Source organism: Branchiostoma lanceolatum, chromosome 7 (genome assembly GCF_035083965.1).
Source record: "Branchiostoma lanceolatum isolate klBraLanc5 chromosome 7, klBraLanc5.hap2, whole genome shotgun sequence".
Taxonomy (NCBI): domain Eukaryota; kingdom Metazoa; phylum Chordata; class Leptocardii; order Amphioxiformes; family Branchiostomatidae; genus Branchiostoma; species Branchiostoma lanceolatum.
The window spans coordinates 11886615-11900298 of record NC_089728.1 but is presented as its reverse complement, the minus strand read 5'-3'; the positions used below and the strand labels follow the sequence as shown (position 1 = coordinate 11900298).

Below are 13684 nucleotides of genomic sequence, written 5' to 3'. Positions count from 1 at the left end.
AGGTAGACAGGCCAGCTAGCCAGGCCAGGTAGACAGCCCAGCTTTTTCCGCAAACCCGATAACCATCACGCGACATAGGATCCGAGCATCAAAACATTACGACACAAACAAAACAACATAGAGGGTACCATCAAATAACATCCAAAGGACACAGAATAGAAACATAAAATCAACACCGTATTTTCAAAGGTTGAAACGGCACTTCCAATCCATACATTCCCCATAACCGTCTTTTCACATGTAACAAAAAATGTTCCTTTTATCAGAGCTCGAGACACGCAATAAAAACACTAGGCATTACAGCCTATAGCCACATTAACAAAATCTATGTCCGACCAAGAATTTTTAAACTTTAATTTCAGTTGATAGGGCACTTGATATGTATTTGAAATCTGAAGATCGCAATATCATATCGTTCATGGTGACGGAGCCTTAGGTGTTCAAAGTTCCGCCCAACAATGCCGAGGCATTGCTTAGGCATTAGCGCCTATAGGCACATTAACAAAATCTTTGTCCGACCAAGAATTTGTAAACTTTACTTTCAGTTGATAAGGCACTTGATATGTATTTGAAAACTGAAGACCGCAATATCATATCGTTCGTGGTGACGGAGCCTTATGTGTTCAAAGTTCAACCCAACAATGCCTAGTATTTTCAGATCAGCCAGAACTTAACTGTGCACTCGCCCCGTCTAGCGATACTAATGCAATCTGCAGTAAACTTTGTCAAACGTTCAGCCGTTGCTCACGACGCGACGTGCATATACTACCAACTGACCAAGCAAAGAAGACCACAAACTGCCAAGATGAGCCAACCCTTGGGCGGTAGGGTTGCCATAGTTACGGGTGCGTCCCGTGGGATCGGAAAGGGCATAGCCCTACAGCTGGGAGAGGCTGGAGCAACGGTTTACATCACTGGTATGTCGACAAAGAAAGTATCATGGCTTAGATCTAGTGAAAGTGCAATGTCCACCCCCCTCCCCTCCCACGAGTTTGCAGTCCACTGTCACCTGGAGTCATTACGTGGAAGTTCTGTAACAGAGCAGGACTGTTAGCTCCCACTTTAATACCCCAAAATTATGCTCCGGTAAACCAGGAAGACTTGATAATTTTTGCTGCCGTGTCAACCAAGGAGGTTATGTCAACGAAGGTTTACGGCACTGACTATTGTCTCAACAAACTATCTGTAGGTCGTACCATGCAGCCTGACGGGAGGGGGACTTCACTTATGGAGTGTGCTGAGGAGGTGAGTCCAGACTTAAATTAATAATACTCTGGGTGACACAGTGATACTGCCTTATATGTTTCAGTTTCATCTGATTTCTTGATGAATGAACCCTCCTGGGAGGTGATCTTGTTTAAGGTTACTAGTAAGCAAATGAGCAAATTGTGAAGCTATTTTTTTTGCCTCAGTTCTCGATTATTGCATTATTCACAGTGTTGTATTCTCACAGCTGTAAAAACCCAAAGGGGCAAGTACGGCACTCCTGGGATTCGAACCCGATCCGATCCGCACGGCTTGGGAATTCAACATGCTAACCACTAGGCTAAAAGGTCTGGACCAGTTAGACTGGTCAGTTAGTGGAGATTGATCCCCACTGTTACACTACTCCCCCTTTTGTGTTAAGACTCGTCCGGAGTCTCCGAGTACGACATCCCTGTGCGGAAGTCTTTGCCGTTACTCACAGGGCCAGTGTGGGAACCACTGTAAAAACCCAAAGGGGCAAGTGCGGCGCTCCCGGGATTCGAACCCGTGCTGATCCCGATCCGCACGGCTTGGGAATTCAACACGCTAACCAGTAGGCTAAAAGGTCCAGACCAGTTAGACTGGTCAGTTAGTGGAGGTTGATCGGTATGCCTAAACACCTCACCCGACCTCATCCGACCTCACCCGACCTCATCCGAGTCTAAAATGCAGTGTATACGGGGTAGGGACATTGTTTGACGTTCTGGATACGTTGAATATGCAATTTTGAATGCAATACATGCAGCAAACTCTAAGTATTTACAAGTTTTTATAAGTTTCTACGCTCGTTTTCAAGATAGAAGATTTCTGGACGCCATATTGGATCATGCCACTGTTGGGGTCTACATGGGGAAGTTCTTCATACCTTTTTTTACTTGTTTTTGTCCGACAGGACGATAAGACGGTGGGTACTTATTACCTTTTCATCACAATCCACTCGTAATAACTGTACACAATAACTGTACACAGTAACTGTACACAGTAACTGTACACAAAGTGTTTTTCAGCCTCGAATACACGCACGTAGTGTGTAGTCAATTGCGCCGGCCGTCTTGACCTCCCTTTACTTATAAAAACTGGTAAATACTAAGAGTTTGCTGCTTGGTTTGCATTCATAATTGCATATTTAACGTATCCAGAACGTCAAATAATGTCCCTGCCCCGTATAGTTGCATTTTAGACTCGGATGAGGTCGGATGAGGTCGGGTGAGGTGTTTAGGCATACCCGAGGTTGATCCTCACTGTTGTACAGCCAGTAGGTGCCCAAATGAGTAATGAAGCTGTTGTAACATGCTCGAGGCACCTCCTTGAAGAAGGGACCCCCAATTTACGTCCGACTTCAGGAAAATGGTGTAAAAATAACCTTATGTCTTGATTTGTAGATTGAGAAGCGGGGAGGGAAGTGCATCCCTGTACAGTGTGACCATGAGAAGGATGAAGACATCAAGAAGTTGTTTGAGAAGGTGAAGCAGGAGCAGAATGGACAGCTGGACATCCTTGTCAACAATGCATACAAGGCTGTGAAGGTCAGTATCATTGTCTTCTTAGCTGTCCACACATTCCCTCTTCTGTAGAGAGCTGCTGCTATGAGTTGTCCGGGGCACAGACAGTGATGAATACAATCTGTGCAGTTACAAACACACCTGTCCTTGGTGCTGATCCTTGTGTAAGCAACCAGTCCTGTCCCTAGTGCACAAATTGATCTTGTCCATGCATTGTAATCAATGCATTAAAAGGTTAACAGACCTGTCCCTGTCCCTGAACACTATCCACCCACAGGCAAAAACTTCTGTCCCTGGTGCTGAACACCATCCACACAAAGGTAAGCACTCCTGTCCCTGGTGCTGAACACCATCAACACACAGGTAAGCACACGTGTCCCTAGTGCTGAACACCATCAACACACAGGTAAGCACACAAGTCCCTAGTGCTGAACACCATCAACACACAGGTAGGCACACAAGTCCCTAGTGCTGAACACCATCAACACACAGGTAAGCACACGTGTCCCTAGTGCTGAACACCATCAACACACAGGTAAGCACACGTGTCCCTAGTGCTGAACACCATCAACACACAGGTAAGCACACGTGTCCCTAGTGCTGAACACCATCAACACACAGGTAAGCACACAAGTCCCTAGTGCTGAACACCATCAACACACAGGTAGGCACACAAGTCCCTAGTGCTGAACACCATCAACACACAGGTAAGCACACGTGTCCCTAGTGCTGAACACCATCAACACACAGGTAAGCACACGTGTCCCTAGTGCTGAACACCATCAACACACAGGTAAGCACACAAGTCCCTAGTGCTGAACACCATCAACACACAGGTAAGCACGCAAGTCCCTAGTGCTGAACACCATCAACACACAGGTAAGCACACAAGTCCCTAGTGCTGAACACAATCCACCTGCCTTCTTTCTTTGCCTCATTGCTGACAGTCACATATTTACAAATTACAATCTGTTCATCTCTGTTCGTGTCCTTGCCATCTCCAGGCTCTTGTAGATGAGGAGGGTAAGAAATTCTACACTCTTCCCCCAGAACTGTGGGATGACGTCAACAATGTGGGACTGAGGTATGCTGCCTCGATTGTTCCAATTCTTTCCCTGCAGGATTATTGTTACAAGTAGTTGAGCCTACTGCAATAAAGCAATATTGTTTGTAAGTTAAGTTGTGAACCATTCTATGAGGTGAAATACATCATATACTAAGCAGTGTGCATATGGCAAAAATTTTATTTTACATTTTACTTAAGGTTTTACTGTAACAAATGTACACATTTTCCCCTAAGTTTTAGCATCTCCGTGGGTTATTGAAATTTTGATTTGTGTCTGTGAGTTTGCTGGACTTCTCTTATAACGTATCTTACCATATTGTCATGTCATGGGCCCTTGACAGACAAAAGTTTCTTGGCGCCAAAACTGCAAATATCCCAAATTTGAAAAATCTACCTTTACATTTGTAACTAATTTGTGACTTATTTCCAACATATTCCCGTCCTTTTGTCACATTTCCATCATTAATAAATGACACAAAAGCAAACCGTCCGAAATCACTTGATGATATGCAAATGATCCAGCCATTGAACGCTAAGAGTTACCCGAACCGACCGTTGGGGTCGGAGATCAAGCGTCACACGAAAATCACAAAAGAACTTCGTACGTTCGATTACGTGTTCAGTGGTTCATCGGAATGTTGGACAAAATGGCGGCGGTGAGAATTGCGTATATTTCAAGACGTTTGCACAACACTGAATGAATATCACTGTGCAGTGTAATAAGGTAGATTCCACTTATGATGTTGAAAAATAACCAAAAAAGTGAATTTTGTTTTACGTTCCGATCACAATACGCCCCTTTTTGTAAAAGGCTGCATGTACCCTTTGAAACCTAAATATCTTATACTAGATTATTACGTACTGAATTGTGAAACTTAAGCAAGTCGTTTGAGAGATATTTGAGAGATACATGTACCAAGAGAAGGACCCCTACCCTTCACTCTGAGTCTCCCGTCTGTTTTAGGAACCACTACATCTGTTCTGTGTACGCTGCACGGATCATGGCGCCGCAGAAGAAGGGTCTCATCGTCAACATTTCCTCTCCAGGGGGGCTGAACTACATGATTAATGCAGCCTATGGCGTCGGCAAAGTTGCAGTGAGTCATTCTTTTTTCAGAGTAATTTTTTTTCGATGAAACGCAATAAGATGAGTCTTACCTTGCAGTCGTGCTGTTTGGTTCAACACTGTGTCGCACACAATAAGACCTTATATGGCAAGACCGTCTAAATTTGTTGTTCAGTCTCTGCCTTATATGGCAAAGGAGCAAGAAAATCAGACAGTCTAGTATTGCGCGACACACATGTAACCGCATGCAAACGCTGCAACTGATCAATGGAAAAAGCTGAGTACATTAATTAAATCTACATATTAAACTTTTCTAGATAGATTTATAATATGTTTTATAATGTAATTAAATCTCTGACTATTATTTCTATTCAGCGATATTAAGGGATTTCAAACTTATTTATTTCATTTGGCGCTATTTGAATTGGTTCTTCGCGTTTGGTGACCACTCCAGAGGGTGACAGAACACCATGAACAGAACAGTTTGGTCCACCATTTTGGACATGTTGGAACGAACGCTGAGGTATGATATCTCATCTTATATGCCTTATAGTTGCGTATAGGTAACATTAGTCCATCTGTATGTGTATTCAGGTAAATGTAGCAAATATACAGATGTAACCGGCTCCTAACTGGGCGCCCAGTACGGAAACCGTGGAGAAAATGACGCCGATACTCGGCCCCCAGTACGGAAGGACGTTCCGTACAAGAATTCCAGTACGGAACGGCTTTATTCCAGTACCGAAGCTTCGTCAGCACTGGACGTCCAGAACTGAATTTGTTTCGGTACTCGGATTCCAGAGCTGAACTTCTCTCGGTACTCGGGTTCCAGTACGGATTGGCGTTCCGGCTAGGTCAAAGATCATTCGGTACTGGTTACCCAGTGCGGAGGTCATTCAGCACTGGATAACTGAGTGCTGATTTACGGATGTAACGGGTTCCGTACTGGATTTACCAGTAAAAAGTGACTCTTCAGTACTGGAAGCCGAGACCTCAAATTATTTCGGAACTGGGCGTCCTGTACTCACGTTCTATACGGTACTGGGATGATCCATTCACGTTTGGACCGACTGGACAGTTTTGGATTTAGTTGTCTGTACATTTTAAATTATTTGATGCTTGTACGAGTACAATACTAAAGTTTAGGTAGTACTGCTTTGTTCCTTGGTTATGGACATAGATTTTGGTAGGTATTTTAACAGTGTACGTTTTCTCCCGATAAAGGCACAAGCCACAAGGATACGTTGTCGTCGTAGAAACGTAACAGAATGTGATACTTTTTTTTTTTCCTCATTCGAACGTTTTCCAAACAATAGCTTTGAAGTGGGGAAAAAAGCATCGAAGAGATGCAGCCCTGAAAATAACGTTAGACGCTCGTTAGAGTCTCAGCATTCGGCTTCCAGTCCTGACAGGAGGGTTCCCAGTACTGAAGCTGCCCAGTACAGGAAGTCCAGTACTGAGAAAGTATCAGTACTGGAGCTCCTGTTCTGACGACCACTTCCGTACTGGTTGTCCAGTACTGACAAAGGAGGCAGTTACATTTGTATATTTGCGTAAATGTAGATGGAGAATTATGTACCCAGGACGTCCCTGGTATTACAAAAATAACTCGTTTGAGTTACCGTACAAATTATAGTCTGTGCATATAATTAGCGAAACGGAGTAAACTTGCGTCATCAAATAATTTAGCCTGCTGTTTACACGGTCTCTCGCTGACCAGGGGAAAGACCTCTGGTGTTGTTGCAACGTAATTTGGGGGCTTATTTTACTCTGTATTCTGCACAAAACGATAGCCTCGTGTCTGTGTTTTTGTAAACAAATAAGTGGCTGGGGGAGGGGGGCATATTGTTGTTTCTTCATGCACTCACGTTTTCCCAAATCCTGTGAATAATTTCTTTCCTCCTTTAGTTTAGTAGACTATAGTAGATCCATTCAAACAGGTAGGAAGATCTGTTCTTTTAGTTATCATGTTGCAGTACTTCTTCAAACCACTACTGAACTGCTGAAAGAATTTATTCTTTTATATTTAAGGAATTGTATGTGATACTACTATGCTGGGTGATATAGGTGTATGTAAATATTGTAATTTTACAAATTGTGTTGACATACTGTATGTGAACTTAGATTCTCTTTTTTTTTTTGCTTTTCAACCATAGGGCTGTAGATCAAGAATATGAGCGTTGGACGTAGCTAGTATTACTTATTAGAAATTATATTCATCAGAATATACGTTTTATTTTAAAAATGGTACTGCCAGGATCATGTATACTTTGAGATAGATTGCAAAACATTTGTGTTACAGTTGGGATCAGGATTTTTTATGCAAGTTTGACTCCGTTTCACCAGATTAGACTCTTTGGAAGTTAGGAACACACAGTAATCAGCACGATATCGTATCATTGTCACAGTGACAATTTGCACCTCCAATCAAGTAGCTTCCCCTTCTATATTTTCAACCTCCTTGCTCCAATCAATTCAAGCCAATTTTGAAATATTAGATATGTTCAGTTGGCATCAGATGTCTAACATTTTTTTTTTGCTTTTTCTTTCAGTTGTGACTGCTGCAGTCCCCAGCTGCCACAGAATTGGACCAAAGCCTACTAAATCAAACTTTACGGTCAATTAGAACAACCATTCGCACTAATAAAATCTTCTATTACTGCTTTTACTTCTGTACACACCTGTACTCATTACAAGACTATCCTGCCACTAAACAGACTGTGAACTTGAACTCATTACGAGACAATCCTCTGCCACCGAGCAGGTTGTGCATTTGTACTAACTTCTGCCACTAAGCACACTGTGCACTTGTACTCATATAATTAGCAGAATATCCTGCCACTGAGCAGACTGCATAAATTTTGTACTTTCTGACTAATAGTGTGTCACAATCACTTGTGATATTTATTCCGATTCACATACATATACGGTACAGATACAAATACACATATTCGAGTATGATGACCCTCTCAGTTCCTACACCTGAATGAGGAGGGTTGATATTGCTATAGCAGGCTTTTTATGCATTTCTGTTATGTGTACCGCATAACTCGACAACCTGTAAACGGATCTTATCAATATTTGGCAGTTCAGTAGCATATGTGGAAATGTAAGCCAATGCAGTGAAGGTGAACATCAAATTAAGGCCCAATTAACATAGATAATGAAGAAAATTCATTTCGCTCCATTGCACAATACGACTTTACGACATGTAAGACCAGTCATCTAATTCATAAACCAAGGAGGTTAATTTCCACGTAGATGAAACGCCAGCTTTTTGCAAAGCTCTTGTTATCTTCGCCGAGTACTTGTACTCGGAGAAGATTATGTTTTCGGTTGAAAAATCTGTTGGGTGGGTCTTTATGTATGTCAGGAGCATAACTCAAGAAAGCTTCAATGAATCTTTATGATTTTTGGTAGGTGTGTAGGGGTTGTGCAAAGGAAGGTCAAGTTCAAAAATGGTTTACCTGGCGTTTTCCAACAGTACTGCAGCAGACTTTGCCTTTTTTTGTGTTTGTATGTAGGCAAAAAAAGTGACGGAAACGTTGATGGATCTTCGTGATTTTTTGCAGGTGTGTAGATGTTGTGGAAACGGAGGTCAAGTTCAAAAATGGTTTCCCTTGCATTTTCCGTCGGTACTGCAGCGGGCTTTATATGTGTGTGAATTTGTATGTCGCCAGCATAACTCGAGGTGCTGTTGACGGCTGTGCATGATATTCAGTTGGTAGGTAGGAGTGTTAAAGAGGAAGGTCAAGTTCGATAATGGGCCTCCTAGCGGATAAGTAAGGTACTGCAGCTGAGTTTTTAATTTTGTGGTCGAATTTTCTGGAAGTGTCAGGTTCATGATTTTTCACCAATACATAGGGTCTGGAGCAGGGAATAGGTGGTGTAAGTTTGGCCCCCCTAGCGGCTTGTTTGGACCTGCAGTTGGCGTTTTTGTTGAAACCGTTGGAGGCTAATAACTACAGAAGGGGTTGACGGATCGTCATGATTTTTGGTATTTAAATAGCTTGGGTAATGTTTTACATAATCAAATACATATTATGAAAACCAGGAACTAATTTGCATAATAAATGCAGAAAGTTTATCTATCCGCTTAAAGTTTGTGGTCGAATTTTTTGCAGGTACTAAGGTTATTATTTTTTGAGTGGTAGATAGATCTTGGGGCAGAGAGTAAGTGATGTAAGTTTGGGCCCCCTTGCGGCTTGCCTTAAACTGCAGTGGGCCTATTTGTTTGTAACTTTTGAGGAAGAATAACTCAAGCAGGGGTTGATGGATTATTCTTGTATTTGGTATATATGTTCCTTAGGTGATGATCAACATAATGATATGCTCATTATGCAGATCATGACCTACTTTACGTAATAATTGGCATATATAGGACTGCCGCACCATAGTACGCGGCATGTGTTAGAACACACCTGGCGTCCAGAATCTAGGTCAACAGCTGCCGTCCTGAATCTAGGTCAACAGCTAGCTTACTAGCTGGGCAATTGAAAAAAACAGGACTAAAATGTATCTGTTATGTTTGGTATGAAGATTTAAAAGTGGATCTTACGATTGACGTAACATTGTAATTATGCCAAACAGGACCTAATTTGCATGATTAATGAAATGTTTTGAAATGCGATGAGTTCTATGTTTGTGCCCGTTTATATGCATATAAGTCGTATTCTAGTCTTTGTGAAAGCTTGTTTTCTTTGTTCTTTAAAGCAAGACTAAAGATGCACATGTAGATGAAACATGGGACTGAAAGCAAAATAATCAGAAAACATGTAACATTGTATCTAGGCAACAGACAAGTAAGAACTGGAAAGCAAGAAGGATGCAATGAAAAAAAATTTTAAAGTACACATGTAAAACAAACCCATGTTATCTATCAGTCCATTTCATATCCATACCACCTATTGAACTTATTCAGAAAGAGTACACTGTGCTTTTCCCAATTTTGTATATAATTCTCTCCATGTGAAGTTGAAAATAATTTAAGACTATGCAAAACACACCCCTAAAAGCCTATATAAGGAATCAATTCCTGTCCCTAATTCAGCATGTACTGTTTTGAGAATCAATCACATTCAACTTTTCTACCATGTCTATAATTATAAGGTTTTGTGTTGTTTACGTACAGTGCGACCGCATGGCGGCCGACTGCGCTGTCGAGCTGAAGAAGGACAATGTCGCGTTTGTGTCCCTCTGGCCCGGAGCAGTCAGGACAGAGAACATCAAGGACATGCTCAACGCTGGACCAAGGCAGGATGTGGATAGGGATGAAGCTATGGCAGGGGTCAGTTTTGTTGTGTGTTATTGATGGGGGGGAGGGGGTTAAGTACTGACCTCTTTTATAGTTGAAGATTTGTGTTTCTCATAGCCGTGCAAGCAAACTATGTTTTGTCAAAACTGTTAGGCCCTCATTACTTTAATTGTGTAGATCATATTTTGTCCTTTGTACACTTCTAAACCAGCTCTTTGTCAGCATTATGTAGGAATAGTGATGTCATTTTGCCACACTTGTGACTACAATAACAGAAATAAGCAAGTACATGTATTAGTTACGAGCAAGAACCTGATTCACAGTCAATTGTGTATGTTATTACATGTATCTCTAACCTTCATTGATATAAGATCCTGATTCTACTGTGTTTCTGATATCATTGTCTCCTAATCAATGATGTATTTTTATTTCCCCAGGGAATGGAGATTGGTCCAGAAACAGTAAGCCATCACATATCTGTTGCAGTAAAAATGCATAAAATGAAAATGCTTTGTGTCTGATCATTTGTCCTAACATTCATTTGCAATTCAAATTCTAGCTACCACTGGTACCATGTATGTTGGAGCCATGTGATCAACTTAGTTATGATAAACAAATAAACTCAGTTTCTGTCATTTATCATTTACTCAAATTAAACGTTATCTGATTGAAAACCATTTAAGTAGTATGAGTTGTTGTTTGACTGGATTTTTGCTCAACTGGCAGGGAGATACAAGAACTTCTTGTTTATTTGTGGCGTGTTGTACAGATCCAGAGGATGTTTGAAATGGGAGAGACCCCAGAATTTGCTGGCAAGGCTGTCGTCCACCTTGCTGCTGGTGAGTAATAGGCTTTGGTACAATTAAGGATCAACTGACATCTTTTAGAATAGAATAATGTTAAATTTGGTTAATCTTTTATAGGCCCAAGATTTACAACCAAAATATGTACCTGTGTCGTGAACACATTTAGAGGGTGCAACCCCCAGTGATGAGGAATGTGGGAGATAGAAACTTCAGTGAAGACCTCATCCTTTGACCTCCTATACTAGTGCATAAACCATAGTATAACACCTGAAGTTATTTCATCTCATCAGCAAATTCAACAACGCAGTGCCTATAGGATTGCTTGTTTTAACTTTGTCACTTTGAGAGCCCCTTTGTTATTTTCCTATTTTCCACTCACAGACCCAAACATCATGAAGAGGTCTGGGAAGATCCTGATCGCTGCTGAGATGGGAGAGGTGTACGGCTTCAAGGACATCGATGGTAAATTTAGCAGTAATGTTGTTTACTTCACCTTTTTGGTAATTTTGATGTTTACTTTCCAGTTTTGTTGCCTTAGGGCTAAAATCAACATTAGTGTGCTGCTTTACCTTCAGCACTGATTTCTCCTGTTTGTGAATCTGAAATTGTATATTAATGACATGACAATAAGTGTGCAATGAAATCAATTGCACAGCTATCATCAAACAGTCAATTTTCCTTTAGTTGAGCCTGTCACATATACAGGCTGAATACAGCATATATAACACGTTAAACAGCTGAATACAGCATATATAACACGTTAAACAGCCTCATTACCCTACACATTGGGTACCTGCCTGTGGCACTGGCTGCAAATACACCTGATATTATTATTATTATATTGGGGACAGTCGTGGATGCATTGTACAGAATTTGTTTGTGTTTTGACAGAAAGGGTTCTTGTAGATCTTCGTCAGTGATCAGTTCTGTCATGGCCTTGCTAAAGATCATACAAAAACTGTGCAACGCATGTGACTTCAGCTTTCCTTGTGATGATTTCTAGAGATTGACAGATATACCACTGTTGCAAGAAACAAAAGTGATAGTATTTGGAAATGATCTCATAAAAACTGTGTTTCTTTTCAGGGAGACAACCACCGAACTTACGACGCATCAAGGATTCGCTGTCCACGTTTGGGTACACGCGCCTGGCTGCTTGGATCCCGTCCTTCATCAAGATTCCGTTCTGGCTCCTGGCGGCCGCCACCCATAAGTTTTAGTGCTTGTGTCCTTCCCAAAGAACACAGACAGTACTGGTGGAGATGTACACATTAAGCAGTGTCACACAATCTACACTACTGTAACAGTTGTCTTTGAAGAATGATGATTTTGATTATGTCATAACTGGTGTGAATATTGTTGTGCCATTTGGATTAGCCATATTCAATTAAATTCCATTTCTATTGTTATGGTTAAGTTTTGCTTCCTAAATATGTTTACCTGGTCCAGTTATGAATAACCAAGGAGGATGAATCTGACAAAGATGTGAATTAATATGTGAAGGTAGAGCTAGGCTGCTTTAACTGTGTGTTACCTAATAATGTAACAGTTTCAAATTAAGTCTTCTGAATAGAAGAGTAATCACATAGTATCTTAAAAGTAATCAAAGAGAGATAAAAAAATATCAAAGTAATCAAAGACTTAACTTTAATCAGATAGTATATCAAATAAACTAAACAAACAGAAACAAATTAGAACAGATCTTTTTAGGATGCCACAAAAATCATTGTTCTAATCTCAACATTTACTACACACACTTCTAATTATGTTGCTTATCAATAATCTTGTCTATCTAGAGCAAAGTTTGACGAAGAAAGCTGAGTTTACTCTCAAACATTCCTAAGATGAAAGAAACTGGATCTTAATTTTTTTGAAATTATATTTACTGATGTTAAATGGATAAGGATGGTTCTGTTACTATGACAGCCAAAGGTACCACCTCTTATACAAAGTAATGTCGAATCTGAGAGAAGTGACTAATCTTGATGTTATGTTAAAAACTGTAGGGTTAAAGTCTCCCTCATTAAAGACTGGTTCTCTACTGGAGAAAGAAACCTTCAGTGTCCCTTCATTTTCCAGTTGGACCTTAAAGGTCTATAGAAGAAGTGTTACATTAACCTTTTTTCTGATTAGGCCATTTTGATTTGATTATATGGATGACATCCGCATGCATCCGTTTCCAAAAAAAAGGTTTTCGACCAGAGCAAAATGTATACCATGAATTGCAAAAAAACTAACTTCAGGGAACGGGTAGTAATGTCATAGTACTCCAAAGCAAAATCCATAGTTAAAGAAGAAGATGTGAAATAAATAAAAAATGAATATATTATTCGGTAGACCCTACTCTGTGTGTTTATTCATTTGTTCAACATTCCTGACCACTTATATTTCATAATGAATGTAACTTTTTTTTTATTCCCACACTCGCATCCTTTTTGGTGTTCCAAGATGATGTCATCCATATAATCAAATCAACATGGCCTTACCGGTAGTGATGTAGCAAAGCAATCTGAGATGGCAGACTTCACCCCCTTACCCGTACTGCGTTACGACCCTTCCAGTCCCACAAAAAATAAAACACCAATAAGTTATGGCAATGTTGCATTTTGAAATTATTGCAACCAAATGTCATGATGAAAAGCAATGTAAGACATCGGAACAGAGCTGGAACGATATTAATCCTCTAAGAATTCAAATAGAGACTGAAAAAAATTATTATACAAAACGTCCCCATAGATGGAACAA

The 13684-nt window shown here is 40.6% G+C and overlaps 1 protein-coding gene across 1 annotated transcript; it reads left to right on the top strand.

The window, feature by feature from the left end:
* Positions 1 to 708: 708 nt before the first annotated feature.
* LOC136439326 (dehydrogenase/reductase SDR family member 1-like) lies at positions 709 to 13282 on the top strand. Its single transcript, XM_066434692.1, has 10 exons — positions 709 to 917; positions 1190 to 1245; positions 2628 to 2771; positions 3752 to 3831; positions 4778 to 4910; positions 10011 to 10166; positions 10571 to 10594; positions 10903 to 10972; positions 11321 to 11401; positions 12026 to 13282. Exons 1-10 carry the CDS (start codon positions 806 to 808, stop codon positions 12157 to 12159), a joined length of 990 nt encoding a protein of 329 aa, XP_066290789.1. The 5' UTR covers positions 709 to 805; the 3' UTR covers positions 12160 to 13282.
* Positions 13283 to 13684: the final 402 nt, after the last annotated feature.

Coding starts and splice junctions, on each gene's coding strand:
- LOC136439326 (XM_066434692.1), top strand. CDS start 806: ATGAGCCAACCCTTGGGCGGTAGGGTTGCCATAGTTACGGGTGCGTCC. Junction 3,832..4,777: donor GTCAACAATGTGGGACTGAG/GTATGCTGCCTC, acceptor CGTCTGTTTTAG/GAACCACTACATCTGTTCTG. Junction 4,911..10,010: donor ATGGCGTCGGCAAAGTTGCA/GTGAGTCATTCT, acceptor GTTTACGTACAG/TGCGACCGCATGGCGGCCGA.